Genomic DNA, 25,417 nt, shown 5'->3' on the forward strand with positions numbered 1-25,417 from the left:
AAAGAAAGAAAGAAAGAAAATGATCACAAGAAACTGTTTAACATTGGCACCTGCTTAACGCTGTGATACCAGTTGGGCAAACAAAAGCCTAAAGAAAAAATTTAACAGAAGATCTGAGGAATGGGATGCTCATAGAGGCTTTGAAAAGTTCTTGTGCCCTCTTGTAGATCTAGAGGGTACACATACGTGTAAGGCTGCGTGCATGCCCAGGAAAGACTTAGGAAGTCTCAACCTCTCACCTCTGGCTAACCTCAAACCTTGTGCAGGCAATGATGTGAAAGTAAAGGAATGAACTTTAAAGGCATGCCCCCAAACAAACTTGAAGACCTCTGGCAAAGGGGGGAAGACTTATGGTTGAAGGCATTAAAGAAATTTCTGACCAATCACTAGCTGACTTCTAAGCTCATGAGCAGAATCCTCAGTGACTGCTCAGTATGGGAAAACACAGACTTTCTTAGTCCAGGGAAGTCACTAAACAACGAACAACAATAAGAAACACCAGCAACAACCAACTCTGGGTCGCAAGTGGGAGGTCTGGTTTCCAGAGTTGCCACATTGTATTATCTAATGTATCCAATTTTTTACCAACTGCAAAAAAATATGTAACATGAAAAGAAACAAAAATAGGGCCCATACATGGAGGGAAAAAAATCAATAAAAACAGCCTGAAGGAGCTCCAATGTTGGACTTACCAAATCAGACATTTACCAAGCCATTAGAGGTTTATAGATCATGGAACCTGAGACCAAATGAGATTAATGATTTATAGAATGGCCGGATTCAAGGTTCAGAGAAGACGGAATTTGTGATTTTCAATTCAGATTTCACAGAGTGATTGCCTTCAATTTTAAGCATCTGTGTGTATCCAAATATAAAATATATATCTTCCTTTAAAAAAACTGATAAAGAAAAACATGTAATTATTTAAAAATATTTTAGATAAGTATCTAAATAGTCTTTATGTTTTAATCTCTTTTTCAGGTCCTCCTGTTAATGTCACATGCAACATATTCATAAACAGCTTTGGCTCTATTGCGGAGACGACCATGGTAGGCATGTTTACTTTGTAACAAGTTTCACACTGGAGTATTTTGTAATTATGTTAATGGCACACTTTCAGTTAGTGTTATGTAATTTAAAGCCAAAATTAATATAATGAGATTTAAAAAATAAAATTAATGGTATGATTAAACTGCAATCAACTGCAGGCAATAACCTTTCATTTAGAGAATGTATGTTAAAGAAAATATAAATAAAAACAAGAATAATATTTCCTATTTTGGTAATTAAATATTAAATCACAAATTAAAACTAAAATTTTTCCACATAAATCACTTCTTGTCAATGCTCTTTATTAACCAGACATGAACATAGGAGTAAATAACTTCATGTTCAATTATTCTGTGTACTTCAAATGTGTTTATAATATTATTTTAAGTCTTTTATTTGGTTACTTTTCCAAATGAATATTGCATTTGTTCAAACATTATAAATGCTTTGTGAATTGTGGTATATGTCTTAATTTATTGAAACTCTTTGAACAGAGACTTCATTACTATGTATTTGAGAACATTTTATATAATGAAGTTATTAAAGCCAAAACAATTATCATTACAGAACAAATTCATTCTGATTTGAATTTTATAACTTTCTCTAAAAATCATGTTGTATCTCTACCTTACACTGAAGCTTTTATTGTGCACGTCAGCTAAAATAAAATTCAGAGAGAGACCTCTGAGCCACTCAGTATCTGTAAAATTGTCTAGCAGGCAACTTTTTTTTTTCTAATTGAAACTATGTATGGTGGTTCTTAAATCACCTAGAATTATAATCCATTCCCAAATTTAGCAAGTATAATTTGCATTAATTTTCAAAGTTGATTTTAGCTAAAATAGGATGTAAAATACTTAAAGATTTATTAGCTTCTAAAACCATTTTTACGTAAGTAGAGAACACTTTATGTATCTCAGAGTGACTTGATAGCAAAATTTCTAAGAAAAAATAATCTAGTATACAAGTTACTATGGGTGGATATAGGGGTATGTGTGTGGAGAGTATCTCTCTCAATAGGAAGAGACTTTACTTAGGCATCTTCCACCCCACCCCCGCCATGATGTGTGCAGTATTTAGTCATTTAGTGGCATCTCTGTGGTTTTATCAAGTTCAATGTAATATAATTACAATAAAAGAATCAGTAAAGAGGACCTTGACTCACTTATTTGGGCATTATATAGACTTATCTTCACCACAGTATATAAATTAACATCAATATGTGTGTGTGTGTAAATACAGAGAAAATGAGTATGATTTGCTTGCATAAGCACGATGTGGTTCTGGTGCATTTCTGACTCTAAAATGACTATGATCCTGTTTTAGGCTTTGACATATTCTGCATTCGCATTGAATATCTTGTCCTGATTTATATCCTCCATTTGTACTACTGGGGGGAAAAATTTACATCTATTCTTCAAGATTCTTTTGACTGGTTTAAGAATTAAATCAACATGAGACAATTAACAGGAGAAAATCAAATTTAATACAATACGTATGAGGAATTTCCATAAACATGAGGGGCTTCAAAGATAGCCAGGCAAAATGAGATATATATTTCATCCAGAACTAAGGAGAAGGTGGTAGGAGTCTGGGACTTCAAAGGGAAGGACAGCAATTCACAGCAAGGTGAAAAAGAGTAGATGTTTGGTCAACAAGTGTTTGCTGGGCCACTCAGAAACAATGAGACGTTGAGAGGACTCTAATCCAATGGGCCTTGCTAGGTTCCTACCTACCTACCTACCAGACCTAGTTCATATTATAACTATAGTTATCTATAGTGCTAGCTCCTGGAACAGGTCCTCTGTTTCAATTCTTTTAGGCAGTTAGCAAAAAACAAAAACAAAACAAAACAAAACAAAACCAGCAACAACAAAAAAACTTCTTGAGTTCTCTGGGTTTTTTAAACTATTTTTTTAAATTTATTTCAGAGTGGAGAGGAGGGACAGAGTGAGGGAGAGAGAATCCCAAGCAGGCTCCATACTGTCAGCACAGAGCAGAGCCTGATGGGTGGTCGATCCCATGAAGTGTGGGATGGTGACCTGAGCTGAGATCAACTGCTGGGTGCTTTACTGGCTGAGCCACCCAGGCTTTCCAAGAGTCTTCTGTTTTATAAAAATAATCAACCTAAAATAACCCATATGCCAAAGAAACACATTTTGGGGTGAAAATTTTTTTCCTCTACAGTACATTCTTAGTCCAAATCATATTTAAAGATGAAGGAATCTCTACTGGCTCTTTTCTGCTTAGACTTTCCAAATTGTATTTCTAGCCCTGGCAACTTTTTCATTTTAATAGCTGCTATACATACTGTACAATCTCGAAAGCCTAAAAATATGTTTATACTGTCTCTTTTGCAAGATTGTTCCCACAAAATACTTTCAGCAGCAATAGTTAGAGAGATTTACAGCCTTACTTGTCTTTGTGGGATGGAGGAAGAAACTTGGAAAAAAGAAGACATGGCCAGATTTCCTTCTCATTAAACTTGAAAGATTGTCAGGTTCCTGAAGGTCTTTGCTTTTTATAGCATAATTCATCAGTCTGCCGTAAATGGCTATAGCACATAATCTACAGGGTGACGACACCAGCTAAATTTCTCATCTTTAATAATTTTAGACTTCCTTTATAAAATAACATTACATAAAAAGCTTGCAGAATATTATAAATACACTCCCACAGTGACTCTGACTCAGTTTATTTCCCTTCAGTAACATAGAAATCCCTTATATTCCCACATATTCCATCATAATGTATCTTTAAAATTTATTAATGTTTATTTTTGAGAGAGAGACAGAGAGACAAAGTGTGAGCAGGAGAGGAGTAGAGAGAGAGGGAAACACAGAGTCTGAAGCAGGCTCCAAGCTCTGAGCTGTCAGCACAGAGTCTGACCTGGGGCTCAAATCTGCAAACCGTGAGATCAGGACCTGAGCTGACACTGGATGCTCAAATACAGTCACTCAGGGGCCCCATGATAATGTATTTTTTGAAATCATTTTTAGCATCTATCCCTTTCCTCTTCAGGGTCACAAGCAGCATTAAGAAAATTAATCAAGCACCTCAGAGATTAAGTATTATAAAATTTACTATGTCCACTTTGACATCCTTCTTTTTAGTCTTCTAAACGTTTAAAAAGGTGATATTATTTCTACTCATATAATTAGATTCACTATTTGTAAAATTTTTAATGGTATCAGATGGAAGAGCTCAACATGGTGTTCATATACATAAGAATGAAGAAAATTAAACTTATTATATTTAATATCTTAAGATTCGTAAAATATTTTCCTACCACTTAATTAAGCTGTGTTTTATTCATATTTTCTACTATCACAGCTCTGCAAACTAAACTTGGTCCCATTATTTTATTTACTGTAATATTGTTTAAATTAATTTATTCTTATAGAAGTTATGTATTTTTAAAATATTTACATTCCTTATACTGCTATAGTATACTTATACTTTTTATAATACAAATAGACTAATTCAACTAAGATGATGTATTAAAATTGAGAAGATGGGGGTCACCTGGGTGGCTCAGTCAGTTAAGCATCCCACTCTGCTCAGGTCATGATCTCATGGTTTGTGAGGTCAAGGCCTGTGTCAGGCTCTGTGCTGACAGCTCAGAGCCTGGAGCCTGCTTTGAATTGTGTGTCTCCCTCTCTCTCTCTGCCCCTCCCCCACTTGCAGTCCGTCTCTCTGTCTCTCAAAAATGAATAAACGTTAAAAATTAAATAAAAATAAAATTGAGAAGATGAAATTTCAGATGACTGGAATCATTAACAAATATCTTTGCATCTGAGATCTCATATCTAAAATAAAACTAAATGATTCTCCCAATCTGTGTATCTTTAACAAAGACCTTAACTGTCTTCAATGATGATCAAGCATATTAAGCTCCCTCTGCTGGTCTAGTTTCTCCCAATTTTACCTCTCCCCAATTAAAATTAAGAGGTGGTGGTGATGGTGGAGGGCACTTAAGGGGAAGAGCACTGGGTGTTATATGGAAAACAATTTGACAATAAAATATTATGGAAAAAAATAAAGTGATATCAATGATTAAGTCCACCCAAAAAAAATAAGAAAAAAAAAATAATCTTTAGTACCATCTGAGGTAATTAGTTGATTCTAGAGAAAATAGTTCTAGTAGAAATTCTACATAGTTACCCATTTTTTAAAAATTAAGTTAATTTAAAATTTTAACTTGTTTTGCATCTTCTTCTTGTACCAAATTTGTTTTCTGGATACTTATGTGCATTTTTCCAAGAACATAAGCTCAAAGTTATTTTGAACTTTGAAACTCCTCCTTCCCCAATGTGGATTTGTCTAATCAACTTAATGTAGTTCCAACTATTCTCACTTGAGTACAATATTATTATTCTTGGCATATAGTCATCAACTTTTTTTTATAGATATTGTGAAAATTTGAAACTTCCTTACTTCACTCCCATTTGGGTCCTGTGTCATATATAATGAGATTCTCTTAGGGTGTGTTGAGCCTACAAGAGTCCAAGTTCACATTCTTCTTAAGCAGTGATTTAACAACTCTTGGAAACCACAGTTCTTAAGAAATTTAAATTAAAGATAAAGTTGGTTTCCCATATTAGAGTCATTCTTTTTCCCCTTTTGTAACATGGCCTTGGTAAGGGGGGGTGCGCCTCTCCTGCCTTCTAAACTCGGGGTGACAAAAGTTGCTCATGATTGTTTTTTATTGCTTCTGCTAGGGGAAGCTTAAGATCTCCACATTAATCTGAATCCTAAGTAAAACATAAACTCTTGCAAACCTGTGATGAGTTCTGGATAAAGCTTATATGCCTGGTTCAAAGCATTTGTAAGTTGGGCTTAAGAAAAAACATCATAGATAGATGTAGTAAATTGGGTATGTATATATAGCAGTGGCTCAAACTGAATATATTGGCTTAACCTGTCTTCAGAAAAACAGATGGCTCTCCATCTTGTTACACATATGTTCTCAGAGAGTTAGAGAGCTGCGCGGGGTGTGCCTTGAGTCAATATTTACTCATTGAACCATTACTTTTCACTAGTGCTGATAGAATGAATTATTTTACAAAATAAGAACAAAAAACGTTAGATATTTTGGTATAAGAGTTTTTCAAGTGTTTGTATACAGAGGCATATGGTGGCATTGGGTGAGAATATCTGAGGGTCTGCAGTTATCTCACAGAACTGTCAAACTGCGCATTTTCCCAATTTTTCACAGAAATGATGGATTCATATTTTAGTTGCAACAATAATCAAACATATGTTGATGCTACATAGAATCATCAGATCATTAGAATTTCCAAAGACGTCTAAGGCAGTGTGGCATAAAAAATTTATAGTATCCATTTATAGATTCTTATTTATTTATTTATTTTATTTATTTAAAGTAGACTCCACTCTCAGTGTGACAGACCTGAGCTGAGATCGAGTTGTCCACTTCACCAATGAGCCACCCAGGGGCCCCTCCATTTACAGATTCCCAATGGAAAATCCTACACATTCTTTCTAAGTGTATTTTTTTTTTATCAAATAAAGGTATTACCTATGCAAAGTTCATTTTCCTATCATCTTAAGAAATTAAACATTAAAAACAAATCAAAGCTGACCAGGTACTCTTCCCCCAAACACTTCCCTACTTTTCCGAAAGAGCCTTTGTTTCTGAATTTGATATGAAGGCATAAAGTTCCATTCTACATGTATGAAAATGTGAACAAAATGACCATAATGTAGTATCCACATAGAATTTGGGTTTTTTTTGTTGTTGTTGTTCAAACTCATGCTTTTTGAGAAAAGCCTTAGACTGCTTCATTCATTTTTATTTCAAGGAGTATCCTATATTGTGTATTTATTCATTCTACATTGGCTGGACATTTTCATTGCTTTAATGTTTTTACAACTACAAAAACTCTGCATTGAACATTGTTGCACATTATCTTCTAACATGCATAGGCAGAATATTCCATGGGGTATGCACCAGGAGTGGAAGCATTGGGCCCAAATTTATATACTCAGAAGTGAAATTACTTGGCTCAAATATTACTATAGTGTTTTCCAAAGTGGCCATTCTGTCTTAAATACCTGCAATTAATTTTATGAGATTTTCTATTGTTTTATGTCACCCACAACTAATATTTACCCACTTTGGATATAATTGCCATTGTTATGTTCCTCCTTTATTAATAGTGTAGTTATGCATTTTACTTGAATGTTATTCATTCATTTATTTTTGCCATTCTGGTGTCTTGTGCAAATTGAACTGATTCACAAGTCCTGTACAATTATAAATAAAATGGATGAAGAATGATCACCTTTGTCTTCTTTCTGATATCAGTGAGAAATCATGCAATATTTTGCAGTTAAAAATGGTATTAACTGCAGATTTCTCTTAAATGTTCTTTATCAGACTGAGGAAGTTTTCTTCCTTACTTATATACTGAGGTTTTTTTTTTTTAATCATGAATAGGCATTCAATTTTATTGAATGCTATCAGCATTCATTGAAATAATTGATTTTTCTCCTTCATTCTGTTTGTATTATGGATTATATTCAAGTTAATCAAATATATATTGATCTTCAAGTAGAAAATCTTTGTGGTTGTGGAATAACTCCCATATGATCAAAATTGATTAGTCTTTTTATGTATTGCTGGTTTAATTTATTGTATTTGGTTTGGGATTTTTTATGCTGTGTTCATTTTGGGTATTGAACTGTATTTTGTTTTCTTATATTGCCAAGAGCAGTATGTGGTATCAGTTTTATGCTAGTTTCAAAAAAGTTAGGAAATATTATTTTTTCCTCTACTCTGTAAAATAGTTTGTGTAAAACTGTCATTATTTCTTCAATAAGTATTTGGTAAAATTTACTAGTAATGCCATCCATGTTGGTCATTTTACTTGCGGAAAGATTAAATTTACGTATTCTATTCTTGAACAAATAGAGGACTATTTACTTTTTCTACATTCTGTAAAAGTTTTTAAAGTAATTTTGTCCATTTCCTTAAAAATTCAAATTATTGACATAAACTTATTTATAATACAATATAATTTCATCTGAGATATATGTTTAATGTCTTCACTTTCATTCCTTTTATTAATAAGTTTGTTTTAGCTCCTTTTTTTCTGAATTAGTTTACATATGGATTTACTTTTGTCTGCTAGGAATTTTTCCTGCTTTCTGATCATTATTATGATTAATGTCAATCTTTTAAAAATAATAGTAATTTTTATCTCTCCATTTGTTCTTTCTGTAAAATCTATAACACTAAATATTCTGTACTCATTATCTCCATCAGAGTTTCTACCTCTTTATATTTCTGTGCCACACATTCCTTATATTTAGGAATTGTCTCTGGTAAATAAATTATTGGAGATCCATAAGAATCCCAAATAAGCTGCAATTTCATATCAATCCATTTTAGATTTCTTCACAGCAAGTAACTCAATGACTTACATAAGGCAATTCATTCACAGACTATGATAAGTTTTTCTTACACTACTTTATTTGGCTTTAAGGGTGGCATTTCACTCCATGTACTGATTTGACAAATAGACTTCATTGACATCCTATTATTTTATTCAATTTAGGTTTTTTAAACTTAAAATTTTTTTTAACATTTATTCATTTTTGAGAAACAGAGATATAGAGTGTGAGTGCACAAGGGACAGAAAGAGAGGGGGACACAGAATCCGAAGCAGGCTCCAGGCTCTAACCTGTCAGCACAGAGCCTGACATGGGGCTTGAACCCATGAACTGTGAAATCATGACTTGAGCCAAAGTCTGATGCTTAACAGACAGAACCACCCAGACACCCCTTATTCGATTTTGTTTTAAATGCTCTTTATCTTTTTAATATTTTGTTTAAATCCATAGACATTTATTTAGAATTAAAAAAAATTAATGTTTATTTATTTTTGAAGGAGAAGACACAGAGCATGAGTGGGGGAAGGGCAAAGAGCGAGACACAGAATCTGAAGCAGGCTTTAGGTTCTGAGCTGTCAGAGCCTGATGCACGGTTCAAACCCATGAACTGTGAGATCATGACCTGAACTAACGTCGGTCACTTAACCAACTGAGCCACCCAGGCGCCCCAAGAATTTTTTGATTATAGGCTCCATAGAGCAACAGTACACTCTGCAATATTCATTATTATATCATTAACAACTAGGATAATTCTTAGCACAAAGTAGATCTTAATTAAATATTATTGAATATATGTATACATGTATTCTAGTCAACAAAAAGTATCTTTTTTAAAAAGAAAACTTCACCACTGTATCCTTGTCACAGTGTGTAACTGTTTATTACTTGTCTTGCTTATGGTCTAGTTTTACAGTTCTGAGTCCTGGTCACTGTTTAAAAGTGTTTTTAATGTTTAATTTTTTTTTTGAAAGAGTGCAAGTGCGGGAGGGACACAGACTGTGGGACAGAGGATCTGTAGAGGGCTCTGTGCTGAGAGCAGTGAGCCCGAGGTGGGCTCGAAGTTACAAACCATGAGTTCATGACCTGAGCCAAAGTCAGACACTCAGCTGACTGAGCCAGCTGTGTGCAGCCTGATCACAATTTTAAATTGGTGCTATGGTCTCTTAAATAGGAGCTAAGTAACTAATTGTATAATCAAGTTACTGTTTGCTAACATTGCTCAAATGAACATGTCTTTTTTATTAAAAATTTTTTTTGTAATTTTATCTTTCCGCAAAAAGTGTTTGCTTTTTCAACTGTATTGTTAGAGGTAAGTTCATTAAAACATTAAAATTTTGTATGGAGACTTCTCTATGACAAGAAATCAGAACTCCTATTTTGTAGTGCTTATGGCAATCAAGGAATAATGTTTAAAAATCTAAACTATTAAGATGTTATTATTTCAGGTATCAACTAGGTATCACAGTAACTTTTTATGACAATTGGAAGGAAATGTGTGTAATTTGAAAGAAAGTCCATTTTTTTCTGTCTTTTTATAAACTTTTCCAAAACCGAGTCATTGGTCCTTAGTATCTATGGTCAATGACTTAAGTTCTTGTAAGGGTTCACTTAATGAGTTTCATATAGTGTTAATGACTATTCCTGTATGATTCATGTTTTCATGTTTCTAGATCTAATAATGTTAATGTAGCACAGCACTAGATGGACTGTACTCCATTTCCTTTTAGGAAAGCCTGAACACGTCCTGCTATCCATTTAACATTAAGATTATGTCTGTTAACATCTTATCCTCACCATCTTATTTTTCTTACTTTGAGTAATGGGTAAAGCCTAACCAAATATAGCAATGGCATTGGTCTGAAAGATTTTTAATTTCAAGCATGAGTAGCCAGTGAGTGGCAGCATGAATGTGTTCTGAATATCATTTAGAAGCATGCATCAGAAATTGAGTATATTTATGGGAAAGGGTGCAGAAAGATACGTATGCATGAAGGTTACACATTCTGGTGACCCCATCAGAAAGATGAATAAATCTCTGCCTGATATAATCATCCACATGACCATCCTTATAGCCACTGTGTCTCAAAAAGAGGCTGTTTGTTTATCCCATTCGCATAGGTGAAGTTTCTAACCAAGAATTTCACTAAGGATACAATTGCTTAATTGTGCTGTGATGCTGTTGAAATAAACATGATGTTTAAAAGTGTATTTCCAACTCTCTGGGGAAAAAGTGCAAAACAGAAACTCATAACAGAAAGAAAGCTTCAAGTGGAGAAGGGAGTTGTCAAGCACATACTTCTGCAATTTCTCTCTTTTATTGGACCACATATTTTTGTAGAATTTCCTGTTACTCTGGCTAAACAGGCTGAAAGCTTAATTGTAGTTTGTTTATACACTTGAAATATTTGGATTAAGACAAAATGAAGGAGATGTAGTGTCACTTAACTCTCCTCTCTGCCTACTAAAGCTAATTTATAATGGAAAGTTACTATTATCTGCATGTGGTCCTCTCTAGAGGAAGATGTATAGAATTCACTGCTACCAGATCAATTAAGCACTTGTTGGCTACCTAACATGGCATAGAAATGATCTTATTCTTGTGAACAATTCATAGCAATGGTATTCATCTTCAAGGTATTTATTATCATGCACCTTTTTCTAGGAGAATTTGATTTTCTAAAAGAATGCACTCCAAAATGTCATTTCAACTTCTATAAAGATAAAATGGGCAGCAAGATAGGGAATTGTGTTCTCTAAGATGATTGGCACTAGTCATAATTTGTTACTTAGTCATGAATTTAGCATGTCAGTTAATGTTCAGTACTTGGCAATCAATTTAAATTGCAAATAACTCTTCAGCTGTGATGATGAATCTCTGACAGATGAATGAGTTAAAGTCATCGCTGACACTCTCTAGGCCAGTTAGACTACACGTTTCCATTGCCGTGATGAAGCTAACAGCCTATCTACGAACAAGCCAACTGTGCTTCACATGGCCTCAAATGAGCCAGATGACAGGGACTTGGGGCTGGGCCACAAGTGCCCTGTCAAATAGTAACAAATGCAGGCAAATAGTTAAGCAGTTCATGTTGTTTCAGGAGTCAGTTAGAAAATGGAAAATTTCTACCTAAAAATGCTGTGTGTGTGTGTGTGTGTGTGTGTGTGTGTGTGTGTGTGTAACAAGTGAGTTTTAGTACTTCAGGATTTGGTTTTTAAAAATATAAGGAAAATAGTTTTGTTCTCAATCCATTAGGAAGACTCAATAACTCAATATCTATGAAGATATATAGATTTATTATGAGCACAAAGGTATTACTATGATCTGCATCATCTTTTAAAAATTCTCCTTAGTGGTTTCTTGGAATATTGCCAACACTCTATAGAGACTGGCTAAGGCAAATAATCCTTTCATAAAGTTCTATTAAGAGGTTTAATAAACACAAACGAGCTTATAACATATATCAACATTGAGTAGATAAACTGCAAATATTCACAGATGAGTCCTAGGCAACCTTCATCGGTGATACCCATTCAATTTATCTGTAGATGATATCGAAGTCTTATTTTTCCTCTCAGGGAAAATTTGGGAGTGTTTTCCTCTCCATTAAGTCTTCCAGACCTACTGGATTCTTCTTGCTACAATTTTTTTGAATTACCTAAGAATTTCTCTCTATTTTTCCTTATCTGAATTCTTACCTCCCTCTCTCCCACTTGAACTTGCCTCCATCCCTTAACAGTGTTAGGCAGTGATGTTTTACTTACAGACTTCCAGGAAACCTCTGGTCTGGTGCATAACTCTCCGCTGGAGGTAGTAAGAGAACAGCTGATCTCTCTCTGAGCTAATGGGATGAAATGTAACCCCCTTCTTTGGTGGAAGTCATTTTGTTTGCTTTAGGTTGTTTTTGCACTGATTTTCTCTTTTCTGAAGCCATTTTTTAAAATCTGTGTCAGGTCTTCCTGTGGCTTCTACTCACTCAGTGTTTTGATGATCATTTAATTTTAATATATCCTGTATTATATGCATGTTGTATATACATACTAAGAAACAGCCACTAAAATGGTTAAAAATTCTGATTTTAAGTATATTTCACTCTATCATATTTTAACTTGCCATAAAGATAATTGCCATTCCTCACCAATGTGCTATAAAATTAAATATGATTAATCAAACTTTGACAGCAGATCCAAAAAGAAATGAATAAGCTCAGCTTCACTCTTATTCTTTAGTTTTCTGTAGGCAATGCTTCTCCACCATTTTCCCCCATTATGCCTTTCAAATGAGCTTTTGACATCATTTTCCTTAATTGCCCTCTCTATGAAATTTTAGCACTTCAGATTTCCCATGTATCTGTTTATATACTCTATGCATATCTCTGACTAAACATGTAAAAGATGTAATTTGTTTTCATTTACCAAGAACCACTTTCTACTCCCTTGGGAAGAATATTGTCATTGTTAAGAATGTATACTCCAAAGTGTACTTATATTTATAGGTGTACTCATGAGTACACTTGCCCAAAGCTAATATTTTTCCCCTCATTGCTTGGTAGCATATGGAACAGCAGGAGAAAGTGGGACAAAAGCACTATGCATTCTGAGTGGGTAGCAATACAGCAATACATTGTTATGCCTCTGGCTATTTATAAAACTAGTAAAGCATATGGACTGGAGGCCAAACAATAATCTCTCTCTCTCTCATTAATGTGTTAACTTCTTTTGTTTTAGATGTTATTTTTCAAACTTTATATGTGTGCCTGCACACACACACACCACACACATGCACACATACACACATACAACCACACACACACACACACACACACACACACACACACACACATACACACCCCTAGACTAATTATATTTACTTTCAGGTTTGTTTCAGATTCCTTTCTTTTTTGTTGTTTTTTAAATTTATTTTTATTTTTTCAGATTTATTTTCTATGTCTGACACACAAGCCATATTTGCTTCCTTTTCTTTTCTTGTTTTTAAAAATAAAAAACAATTGATGTTTATTTTTGACAAAGAGAGTGTATAAGTGGAGGAGGGCAGAGACAGGGAGAAACAGAATCTGGAGCAGGCTCCAGGGTCTGAACTGTCAGCACAGAGCCTGATGAGGGGCTTGAACCCACAAACTGTGAGATCGTGACCTAAGCTGAAGTTGGACACCTAACTGAGCCACCCAGGTGACTCTAAATTTTTTTTAAATGTTTATTTACTTTTGAGAGAGAGACAGAGTGTGAGCAGTGGATGGGCAGAAAGAGAGGTAGACACAGAATCCAAAGGAGGCTCTAGGCTTTGAGCTGTCAGCACAGAGCCTAATGTGGGACTTGAGCTCACAAATTGTGAGATTGGGACCTGAGCCAAAGTTGGACACTTAACTGACTGAACCCCTGAGGTGCCCCCTCTTTTTCTACTTCTGTAATGATGTTAATGTTTTGCTTTCATTTGTATAACCAATGTTGTATCCTATCTTTCACTATTCAATATAATTGATCTCACTACATTCCCAGTGTAGTTCATTCCTCAAGCCTATTCCAGTGACAACAGATCTTTGTGAGATACCCATAGTATATATGACATTACTGTCATGGCTAAGCTAGAAGAAAGTTTTATAAAGGTATAATTTACTCAAAAATAGAAGAAAAAACTGGGACTTAGATCTGTGAAAGGAAAGTTTTTCATAAGATATTTTTAAGAACTGCTCGAAAAATTTCCCAAGAACTTGAAGGTCAACCCCCCTTCCCCACCATTAGTTAAGCTTCCAACAAAGAGGTGCCCAGAACCCAGATACCAGGTCTCCACGGTTCTCTTCTTCCCCACCCCATTAACTAGGATGTGTCTTGTGGTAATCTTTTCAAAAGCGTGTTGCTAATTGTTGATGCCATGTTTCACATTCCATGTATTTTCATGGACGGCACTTGAAGTAAATTGTTCTGGGGCTTGCCTTCTTCACCCATGACCCTTCTCGCACTTCCTCTCTCCCTCCTTAATTTGTCCACTGTCCTCTTTGGAATCTCTGTTTTTTAGTTGACAAACTTAACTTCTCCCACTCCTACCTGCTCCTACCCGAATCCACTCCCACAGATACCCTTTTGGAGGAAGAGTATCTCCATGTCTTGGTATCACTGAAGGAGGATTCTCTCTACTACTTTTGCAATCCTTGAAAAGGTCTCCCATAACCGATGAACTTCAGATCAGGAAGTCTTCTCCCCTTCTTCATTCCACTTCCAGATACTTCTTCAATCTTGCTTTGAAGCTATGATCTTTGACTCTCCACATTCTTCACCTGCTTTGATTCATCATATGCCAGTGTTGTGGTTACTGTACTCATTCATCTATGACTTGCTCAGCTGATCCAGAGTCTTCTCCATCTGCCTAAATTTGAAGTGGTTGCAACATCCAGCACCTTCATCCCCATAACTTCCTCACCTATAATAAACATCTTTTTCTTTTTAGTTCAATCATCCACCTCCACCAATATCCACCTCCACCGATATACCTGGGACTTGGTCAAAACATGAAATCAGCTCTAAAGGATGAACAAATTCAAACATCTCAACCTCTGATGTTAATTTCAAATCTCTTTCTCTCTACAGTTTTTCAGGATTGAATTGCATAAAAACAAAACACACTCTAGTTGTGTTGTACATAAATAGATACTATCCAAAGATTAAAATACTTACAAAAATGTTAGAAGGGTTGGTAGAGGCAGCTCTAAGTTGATTGTTATCCAAAACTATCAGTTTCATGGTTACTTGATCAATGGGTCAAAAAAAAAAAGACATCATACTCAAAACTAGTGTATGTTGCTGCCATAATTCAAAGAAGTCTAGTCAGTATTGTTCATCTTTCTTGATGGGAGGGAAGCAACTTTCCCTGTATGTTTAAAGAGATATCAAGACATGCTCTAGTTCCTTAATGCCCTGAAACATTGTTGAAGATTCTTGGAGTTTATCTCCTATACTCTGGCTTTTATAATGCTATCTGTTATTTCTACTCACCTATTCTAGCAGCATGATATCTTCAATATTGTAGACCAATAAGATGTCTTATAATGCTGAATTATCAGTGGTCTCATGAACTTAATTATGGCAACTGGGATGCAGAGTTGGATCTATTCCATTTTTGCAAACAGCAAAGATATTTCTATGAGATAAAAGTCAATGTTTCTGATGTTTTTTACTTAAGAATTTAGAAGAAATGTTCTTAACATATCAGTCAGAAACCAGGTGCCAATGACTTTATTTGTTTGCTCCAAAATAGAGATTATACATATGGAAACAACAGCTATAATGGAAGTAATCAGCTAAATAAAGTTAAGAAGATCTATAGGCATTCCCCAAGATTCAAGTGTCTTCTGAATAGGCCAAAAAGGAAAGTTAAGTAGGGAAGTTAAAGGAATCATACCCCACCATCATACACATCTTGAAAGGAGTCATTAATTTCTTTGGCTCCTCCAGGAATCCAATACTAGTTCTTCACTAATTATATTGGCAAGAAAAGGGCTTTAGAGAATTCCATGGTGGTCTTCCCACCTTCATAATTCTTACTCCACAGGCCAAAGATATTGCATGAGAATTCTGTAGTTGATGACTTTATATATACCCAGCCATTCACTTAGGAAATGAGAAAATAGAAGAGAATGTCTTCGCAGAACTATTGGAACCAATGTGAGGTAAATTCTCATCAAAATTTCATTATTATCTGGCTCTCTCATAACCTGCCACTCCGACCAGTTGACAATAGTAGTATTTTGTATGTCTAGGAACTGAAATTAACTCAGAATGGTGGCCCGTGGTTTCAGAAACATTGTTCTTCATAGTTTGTGGTCCTCAGCATATGGCCAGAATTAACTGCTGCCGGTCCCTGTAGGAAGAATCATGACATGCGTTTGTGATGTTCTTCTCTAAAGGAGTTTGAATCTGTGAGCTCCCTCATGTTTTCTAATTAAACGAAGTTTTGCATCTGACTTGATATCTCAAGTAAATCCTGTTTGTCAACACTAGGGTTCCTTTGATTGTTCAGAACAAGTAGAATCTTCCTTCATGAACCGCCTATATGTTCGAGGCCTATGAATCAACCATCTACAATCTGATTCACATGTTCTGAATACCCATTCCAATTCTACTCCTGTTATGTAATCATGTCTACTCTGCCCCTGGGTTAAGTAAGTAATGATAAGTGATATCTGTCATTCTGACAACTATCATTTACTGTTGAAATCTAGAGGCACAGTTCAGTGACAATATGTCTAGCTTAAGAGGACAAATGTGCTGTTTTAAAATGCTGTTCCTTCACTCACCAATGTATGTTTCAAAGCGCTGATTAACGTGCCCTCCTCAGATTACATAGTTGTGGGGAATGAATGAATTAGGCACCTATTTAAAATCATTTATATGCCCTTATTCCCTAAGTCTTTGGATATCTTCTTTAATTGACTAACAAACGTATAGTATATCAACTTTATCAGCACAGTTCACTGCTGTTTCCAGGTTACCATTAACCAAATGAGCAAACAATTGGAACCACTTTGAGCTCTCTAACATACTGAATCCAGAGTTTCTGTAGATACATCCATATCAATAAATTTAACCAGTTTCTAAAATTTCATTTCAACACTCCATTGTCTGGTGCTCTCAGAATCTATTACCCCATGGAAATGCTTATGAACATATACATTAGAAATACCTGGCAATTCCTTGGGGTGTAAAACTTCTCTTCCTGAGATTGACTGTCCTTGGCTCCCTGGCTGCTTTGGGGGGATCTAATGCTTGGTACAGGTGTGGGACAATGATGGTTGCTAGAGTTGAATACAATGAGAATAGGCATGCCCCTCAGCACCCTGGGGAGGAGGAGTTTCTTCTGCAAACATAGGGGGCAATGGAGTTTTGTTGCTCAGGATACTTGGAGTTTTCCAAACCCTCCTAATTTTAACCATTCTAGCAGTTTACGTTTCACTCTTTCCATTCAAGGTCCTAACATTCATCTGTGACACCCTGCAAAAGAGTGAATAGAATATGATCTCTGCTTCAGTTAACTGCAGATTCAACCTCTATAACTTATTTTCAGCCATAGAACCTCTACCCATAAAGGTATAAAAGATAAGATACTCTTTGAAGAAAATCATAAAAAAAATCCCTGGTTCTCCAGTCAACTGTCACCTAAGAATTTAAATTTCTGAACTGAATATTTTTTTCCCTCTAAACTCCCAATTAGAAGTGAATCACCCACTTCTCATTTCTTAACTTATGGCATATTTTGCTTTGGCCTTTAGTGTTTGGCCTGCTACCAAGTGTATGAAAATCATACATTTCATTTTGGATGGTCATGAGTAAAATTTTCAGTTAATTTTATCACTGCTTTCCAGGTACCACTAGTGTCCCCTCCTTACATTCCTTATAGGAAATGAAATATACATTGCCTTCAAATACAAAAAGGCCAACTGAACAGTCCATAGTTCCCATTCTGGCAACTCACCCCTGGTGACAAATACTAATCCAGTTGGTGTTCAGTGACTGTAACAGAAGCCACCTCATAAAAAAAAAAGAAAGAAAAAAACAACTTAACACTGGGAATTAGATGTGCATAAAATTACTGTAAAGCTGAAGAAGAAGAATTATACTACAGATTTGGCTTGTCCGCAAAGCCACCCCCTGCCTGATTTGGGAAAATGGGAAAACAGGAGGTTGCAGGATAAAACACTGCTGAAATGTAGGAGTCAAGAAACCATCACAGCCACTGGGCCGCCATGAAGTACTGGATCTTCACTATTTACTGAATATTCTGTATTTATTCCTTCAGCAAGCCTGAAACCAGTGACAGGAAATTGGAACTCCTGACTCTGCCGCAGAAAAACTCAATGCTACCATAACTCCAGAAACTTAGAACAAACAAGATTGTGTCAATGTTGTGATGGGCATCTAACTGGTGAAGTGTAAACCACATCAGGACTGTTAGCTTTAATTCATATACTGAGAACAAACAGGGTAAATGGGGGTGGGGGAGAGGGGAAAAGAGGTGATGGGCATGAAGGCAGGCACTTGTTGGAGTGAGCACTGGGTGTTATATGGAAACCAACTTGACAATAAACTATATTTTTAAAAAGACTGTAAAGGAATTAAAACAATACCATAGTTGGAATTTTTGGTTTGGGAACAAAACCAAACTGAACAAAAACAAGTATTGAGTATATATATAGTTAGATCTTGAAATTACTGAAAAAAGTATTTTCAGTAATATTGGGGTGGATTCAATTCACTTTGATTCCATTAAGTTTCTAGTAATGTGTAATTATTGTCTCATTTGTCATTTCCCCCCACGAATTGAGGAGGGGATAGAAGAGGTAAACATGATTGTAATACAGAGTGGTGAGCATAATATGTTGGTGTATAAAAGAACCTGTTGAAATAAAAAGTACAAAGTTTTTGAGTCATCCTGAGTAATTCCAGAAAAAACATTTAAAAATTTATATAATGAGGGGCACCTGGGTGGCTCAGTCAGTTAAGTGTCTGACTTTGGCAAAAGTCATGATCTTATGTCTCATGAATTCGAGCTACACATCAGGGTCTGTGCTGACAGCTTAGAGCCTGGAGCCTGCTATGGATGCTGTGTCTCCCTACTTCTCTTCCCCTCCCTCTCATGCTCTGTCTCTTAAAAAATGAATTAATATTAAAATTATTCTTAAAAAAGACTGCTAACTTTAGGTGAAATAAGGCAGACATAGAAAGACAATCTAAAAAGAAAAAGTTGAATTCATTGAAGCAGGGAGTAAGATGGTGGTTAACAGGGGTAGGCATTTTCAAGACATTCGAAGATATTGGTGAATAGACACAAAGTTGGTTATACAGGATGAATAAGTCTAAAGATCTCATGTACAGCATGATGACTATAGTTAATAATCTGTATTGAACTTTGGATATATGCTAAGAGAGTAGATTTTAGGTCCTCTCATCACACATGCAAAAAAGTAACTGTGTGAGGAGAGATGTTAATTGGCTCAACTCTATGTATGTGTATATTGGATCATCATGTTGTACACCTTAAATACATACAATTTATATTTTCTCTTCAAAGAACAAGCCACATTGAGAAAAACCAGAGAATTTGATGACTAATAATAGAAGACAATCACAGAGGGGCCCTGGTATATATAGTTTGGTTATAATTATATAAAATATAATTCTGAATGTAACCCATATGGACCTAAGTTCTTCAAATTTAAGTTTTCATTCTTTCTATGAGTTTGCATGTCATTCTAAGGTGCTGTCACTTTTATGACGCACCATTGTTTCACAACAATTTTTGACTTGAAATTAGAGAAACACTGATTTCCATGCAAACATCTATCTTATGTAACATCTAAATTCAGATATGATGAAATGTTTTTTTAATGCCCTAGGCATCTATGAGAATGATTTTGCATGGGTTTGACCTGTTTCACCGGAAACAAATAAATAAAAAATCAGCCAGGATTTGGGTTGGGAGACCCAAAATATAAGGCAAACAGTAACAATTAAACTTCACTGTGACTTTACTGTGACTAAACCTGGCAGATACTACCGTAATGATATAATCAAACCTAACATCACCAATAATGAGATATGTCAACATCAAATGCCACTGTTATGTTGCAACGAGGAGGGAAAAGTATCCTTTCTGTAATCATCTTGTTAAAAATGAGTAATACCAATCTAATTGTGAGAAAACATCAGAGAAACTCAAATTAGGGGCATTCTACAAAATAACTGGCTTAAAAAGCATCAAGGACATGAAAGGCAAAAAAAAAAAAAAAGGCTGGGGGATTGTCACAGATTGGAAGAGAATGTAGTCAGCTAAATGCTATGTGAGATTTTGGATTGGATCCTGGCCAAGAAACGTGAGAAAAGGATATTAGAGAGATATTTCACTAAATTCACAGTCTGTAGACAGGTGGATAGCATTCTATCAATGTTAATTTTCTGGTTGCAAAAACTATGCTATTGTTATCTACGATATGACATTAGGTGGGTGGGTGAAAGTTGTACAGAAGCAATCTGTACTATTTGTACAACTTTTCTGTAAATCTAAAGTTAGAATGGAGGAAATACTTTATTTCTGGATTTCCCACAGCAACGCTTCTAGGTGAACAGCATATATGGAGCTTCATACAGTGAAATAGGTTGTTCTTTCTTGTTGCTGTGAAATGGGAAGGGTAAAGCAAAACAGAATAGCCAGCAGAATGGGACTTCAATAATCTGGCATCTTTCCCCCCACAAGGCATCATCCTCCACCCTCAATTCTGCTCCTTAGGATAAAAACTGGGTTTTCTTTAAAAAAAAAAGGAAGATATATTCATAGAAATTCTCTTCTAGTAATTTTTGTCTTTCTGGGGAAAAGTGATAAAATGCCCGGAGACAGGCTCTAAGAGCTGCCATTTGTCTGCTGTGATCATTGAGACTTTACAATTGCAAATGACTTAACACTGCAACTCTGAATTTCTGTCTACCTTCTTTTTACTCTCAAGCAGAAAAGAAAAAGCAAATATTCCAAACAAAAGAGGGAGATTATTTTACCTTTTTGAATTTCTGTATGAGTTTAGCAGTATCTTGCCCTATAAAAGCCTATTGGCTATTATATTCAGAATGCAATATGGTTTTGTAATCCCCTTTCTTTTCTGAGGCTTCTATATCTCATTACTTACAAGGGATAAATTATTTGTCCCTGACAATTTTCAGTACCATAGCTATTGTGGAATATGTTATAAAACTTGATTCATTCTGACCAATTCAATACTTGAAGCAAGATTTGGGGCTCTTACTCTTCAAATCATATTTCTCATAGCTTTTAAATAGCTCATATTTAAAACATTGGACAATAGACTCTCTTAGCCCCAGATGATTTAGATATGCTCCTGATTAATATGCCTGCGAATATTGAACCATTGATTCAATTTTGGGCCTTTTGTCTTCCTACCAAAGAACATTTCCTAAGACTTGAAGATATTTTCTTACTGGTTCTCTCTTTTAAAAACACAATTTTTGAGTTACGTTTTGTCATATTTTTAAAAAAACTTACTCTTACAGAAAACTATGCTAAGGAATTTCTAGCTAATGCCAATTATGCTATTCATTGAGAAAAGGACAGTATTATTTATTTGGATTCAAAGCCGAGTGAACTCAGAGATGATTGAATAACCTCTTATTTTATGCATCTTTAGGTCTCTTATTCCTAGTATGCACCATAACATGATACCATTCTTCTAGTTTTAAAGTAATACTCACCTGATTCAAACACAGAATACCCTCATTTATGCTCTTTTTGGTTTTTTTCCCCTACATATTACTTAATAGTAAATTATTTGTGATTTTTGAGGATATAAGTGCAAACAAGAAGTCTCTATTCTTAAAATACTTTATGTGATCCTTCTCCTCATGAGAAGAATGTCTAGTCAGAAGGAAAAAAAATTGTCGTAATCATTTTCTAAAAGATGTGTGACTAATTTATAATTTTTCTTTAAGAATATTTAAAAATTATTTCAGTACTGAGAAAATGCTATGACTTAAAGCAGTAATATCTCTAGGAGACATGTGTATTGGAAAAAATACAGGCCACCTTTCCACACGAGCCAGCTTCTGACCTTTTACATCCACTGCCTGATGGTAAATTATTTTGCAAGGATCTCCTCCCATACTTCTTGGCACACCTCTTTGAAATATGACTTTTTAACTTCCCTCTCTTTGAACCTGAGCTTGTTTTGTTACTTGCTTTAATCAAAGATGGTGTGGTAAAAGTGATGCTATACAATTTGCTGAGCCTAAACCCTGAGAGGCATTGTGGCTTCTGTTTCTACCACTTTGGAACCCCAAGACCGTCATGTAAAGACTTTGCTAGTCCAGTAGACAATCAAAACCCACGCGATGCAGAACCTAGGGGACGAAGCCAACAATCAACAAGTAAATGTTAGGCATATGATTGGGGCATCTGAAATCATTCCACCCTAATCAAGCAACCAAATGACTAGAGTCACTTTAGTGATCACAGGCAAGACCCAACAGAGGAACTCTCCCCCACCTCAGCTGATCTTAGCCCATTCTGTAGATACCCAGAATTGTGAGCAAATAGAGTTGCTCTTTTATGGCAGTAACTTTTGGGTGGTTTGCTACACTGCAAAAGATAATTGATTTACTATTTGAACCCTGAATGCAGTTATTTGTATTACTTTTACATTCAGAACAGAGGCTATATGTACCTATAAATTACAATAGATCCTATGGGTATTTAGGTTTTGGGCTGCTGGCTTTATAAGGTTCATTATAATATAATGAGCTTCTGACTACGTTTCAGGCTAAGGTGACCATATAGTTTCTCCTCCAAATAGGAAAAACTTGAGCTGAAAGAAAAAATTAAGATATAGTTTCATTTTTGACAATTATTTATTTCCTAACAAATTAGTTTTACTATATTGAAAATTTGCATAATATTTGTTTAAATCTATTTCAACTAATAAAATTCATTACAAAACAATAATATAATGTCCATCCATATCTATGTGTGTGTACATATTCAAACAAAAAAATCAAAAATTTTATGTAATTTATCTATTAAATATAACAGAGGCAGAATAACTGTCTTGACAAATAGTCATATTTCTTAGTTGCTTAGATGTGTATGTTTCTAATATTACATAACTGATGTTTTTCTAGAAAGTGAGTTCTTGTTCCTATATGGTTTTGTCACTTTTAGTTTTAAGATTCTTTTTTCATAAAGTTAACTGAAATCTTCTTCAAAATTGAATTTTGTGATTACTAAATTAAGAAGTATTGAAGTCTTCAAATGACTCATAATAGAACATAACATTTTTCATTGATAAAATATTTGCTCTCTACAGTAATTGGTAAAGTGAGAAAAAACTCTGCTAAATGAAAGAAATCCCCAACTGTAATTTCTTTGAATTGAAACAGCCCAGATATACTCAGATGCAGAACTTATATTGATTTAATGCCTATAATTCAGAAATAATTTCACAACACAACTTGTCAAATATATTGTTGGTATTTATAATTTATTCAATTATTCCCCCAAATTAAGAAACTGTGAAATCATAAGCATACTCATTTTATCCCATTTTAATACAATAATAAATTTTTCAAATAAATGAAATAATTATGTGCATCTAATGAAACATATGCTGGATCTATGGGCTGAAAACTATTAAATGCTGATAAAAGAAATCAAAGAGAAATAGAGGTGCATTGTTTATAAATTGGAAAATTCAACACATGACTTAAATCTCATTTCTCTTAAAATTGATCTATGGTTTTAATGAAATTTCAATTAAAGTATGAGAAGCAATTTTTCAGGTGTAGATAAGCTAACTCTCAAATCAATAAAGAAAGGAAAATAAATTTAAATTGCAGGAATAATTATGAAAAGAATTGGCCAAGTTAGAGAACTTTCATCACCCAATGCTAAAACTTACTATAAAGTGAAATTAGTCAAGACAATCAGGTATTAGTGAAGGCTAAACTCATCAATCAATGGCAGAGAATAGAGTCTAGAAATACACACATACATGATCAAGTGAGTTTTGAAAAATTTGTACAGGCAGTTTAGTAAGAAAATATGGTGTTTTCAACAAACGATTTTGGAGCAATTTATCAACCATACAAAATGAACAAATTATTTCCAATACATATTCATACATTATACAAAAATTAACCCACAATGGATCCTAATCCTAAATATCAAACCTAACTTTTTTTAACATCTATTTCTTTTTGAGAGAGAGGGAGAGAGACAGATCATGAGCAGGAGAGGGGCAGAGAGAGAGGGACACACAGAATCAGAAACAGGCTCCTGGCTCTGAGCTGTCAGCATAGAGCCTGATGCAGGGCTTGAACCCACAACCTGTGAGATCATGACCTGAGCTGAAGTCAGACACTCAACTGACTGAGCCACCCAGGTGCCCCTCAAACCCAAAATTTGAAAACATTCGAAAGAATCCTAGAATTTTAAAACATTCATAAGAAAAACTTTTAATACCCTTAGGTTAGGCAAAGAGTTCTTAGATATAAAATAAAAGCACAAACTATAAAATAAGTTGATAAAATGAACTTTATCATAATTAAGAATTTCTATGAAACATGCTATTAATAGGAGAAGAAAACCTATATGCCATGGGGGGAAAATATCTGCAAATCTCAAATCTCATATCTGTCAAAGGACAGATATATATAGAGAGTATATAAAGAATCTTGAAACAGTAAGAAAAAATTTTTATGGACAAATGATTTATACAGACACTTCACTAAGTATATATATATATATATATATATATATATATATATATAAATTGCAAATATGTGCACAAAAAGCTGCTCAATGTCATTAGTCATTAGCAAAATTCAAATCAAAACCACAATGAGTTATTACTACATATATATTAAAAAAGCTAAAATTCAATTTTAAAAAAGTCTAAGCATATCAAGCTCTGGTAAGGATACAGGAGCAACTGAAAATCTCATATATTGTTGGTGAAAGTGGAAGTTGTATAGCCAATCTAGAAAACATTTTGTTATTTTCTTCTGATGTAAACATGCACTTAGTATATGAACCAGCAATCCTACTCCTAGGTAGGATTTAAGAGAAACAAGAACTTGTGTTCACTTAAAAACCTATACACAAATGTGTACAGAAGAATATTCTATAATCCCAAAATACTGGATCAGTGGGCAAATAAACACTGGGGTTTGTTCATACAATAGAATTCTACTTGGCAATTGAAAGGAATAAACTGAAAGGAATAAATCATATAGTAACTTAAGTAAAAGAGCCAGACTCCAAAAGTTAAATACTGTATGATTTATACAACATTCTAAAAATGGTAAGGTGACAGAGATGAAGAATAAATCACTCATTTTAAAGGGATAGGTGTGGAAATGGCTTAACAATCAAGTACAGCACAAG

The 25,417-nt window shown here is 34.6% G+C and overlaps 1 protein-coding gene across 2 annotated transcripts in view; it reads left to right on the forward strand.

Moving 5' to 3' along the window:
• Positions 1 to 25,417, forward strand: part of GLRA3 (glycine receptor alpha 3) — a 178,151-nt gene that overhangs the window by 49,752 nt on the left and 102,982 nt on the right. For both annotated transcript variants that reach the window (XM_029948110.1, XM_029948188.1), the window contains exon 3: positions 982 to 1,049. In XM_029948110.1, coding sequence (XP_029803970.1) covers positions 982 to 1,049 — 68 coding nt within the window. The remainder of the gene's footprint in view (positions 1 to 981; positions 1,050 to 25,417) is intronic.

This window comes from Suricata suricatta, chromosome 1 (assembly GCF_006229205.1).
Source record: "Suricata suricatta isolate VVHF042 chromosome 1, meerkat_22Aug2017_6uvM2_HiC, whole genome shotgun sequence".
NCBI lineage: Eukaryota > Metazoa > Chordata > Mammalia > Carnivora > Herpestidae > Suricata > Suricata suricatta.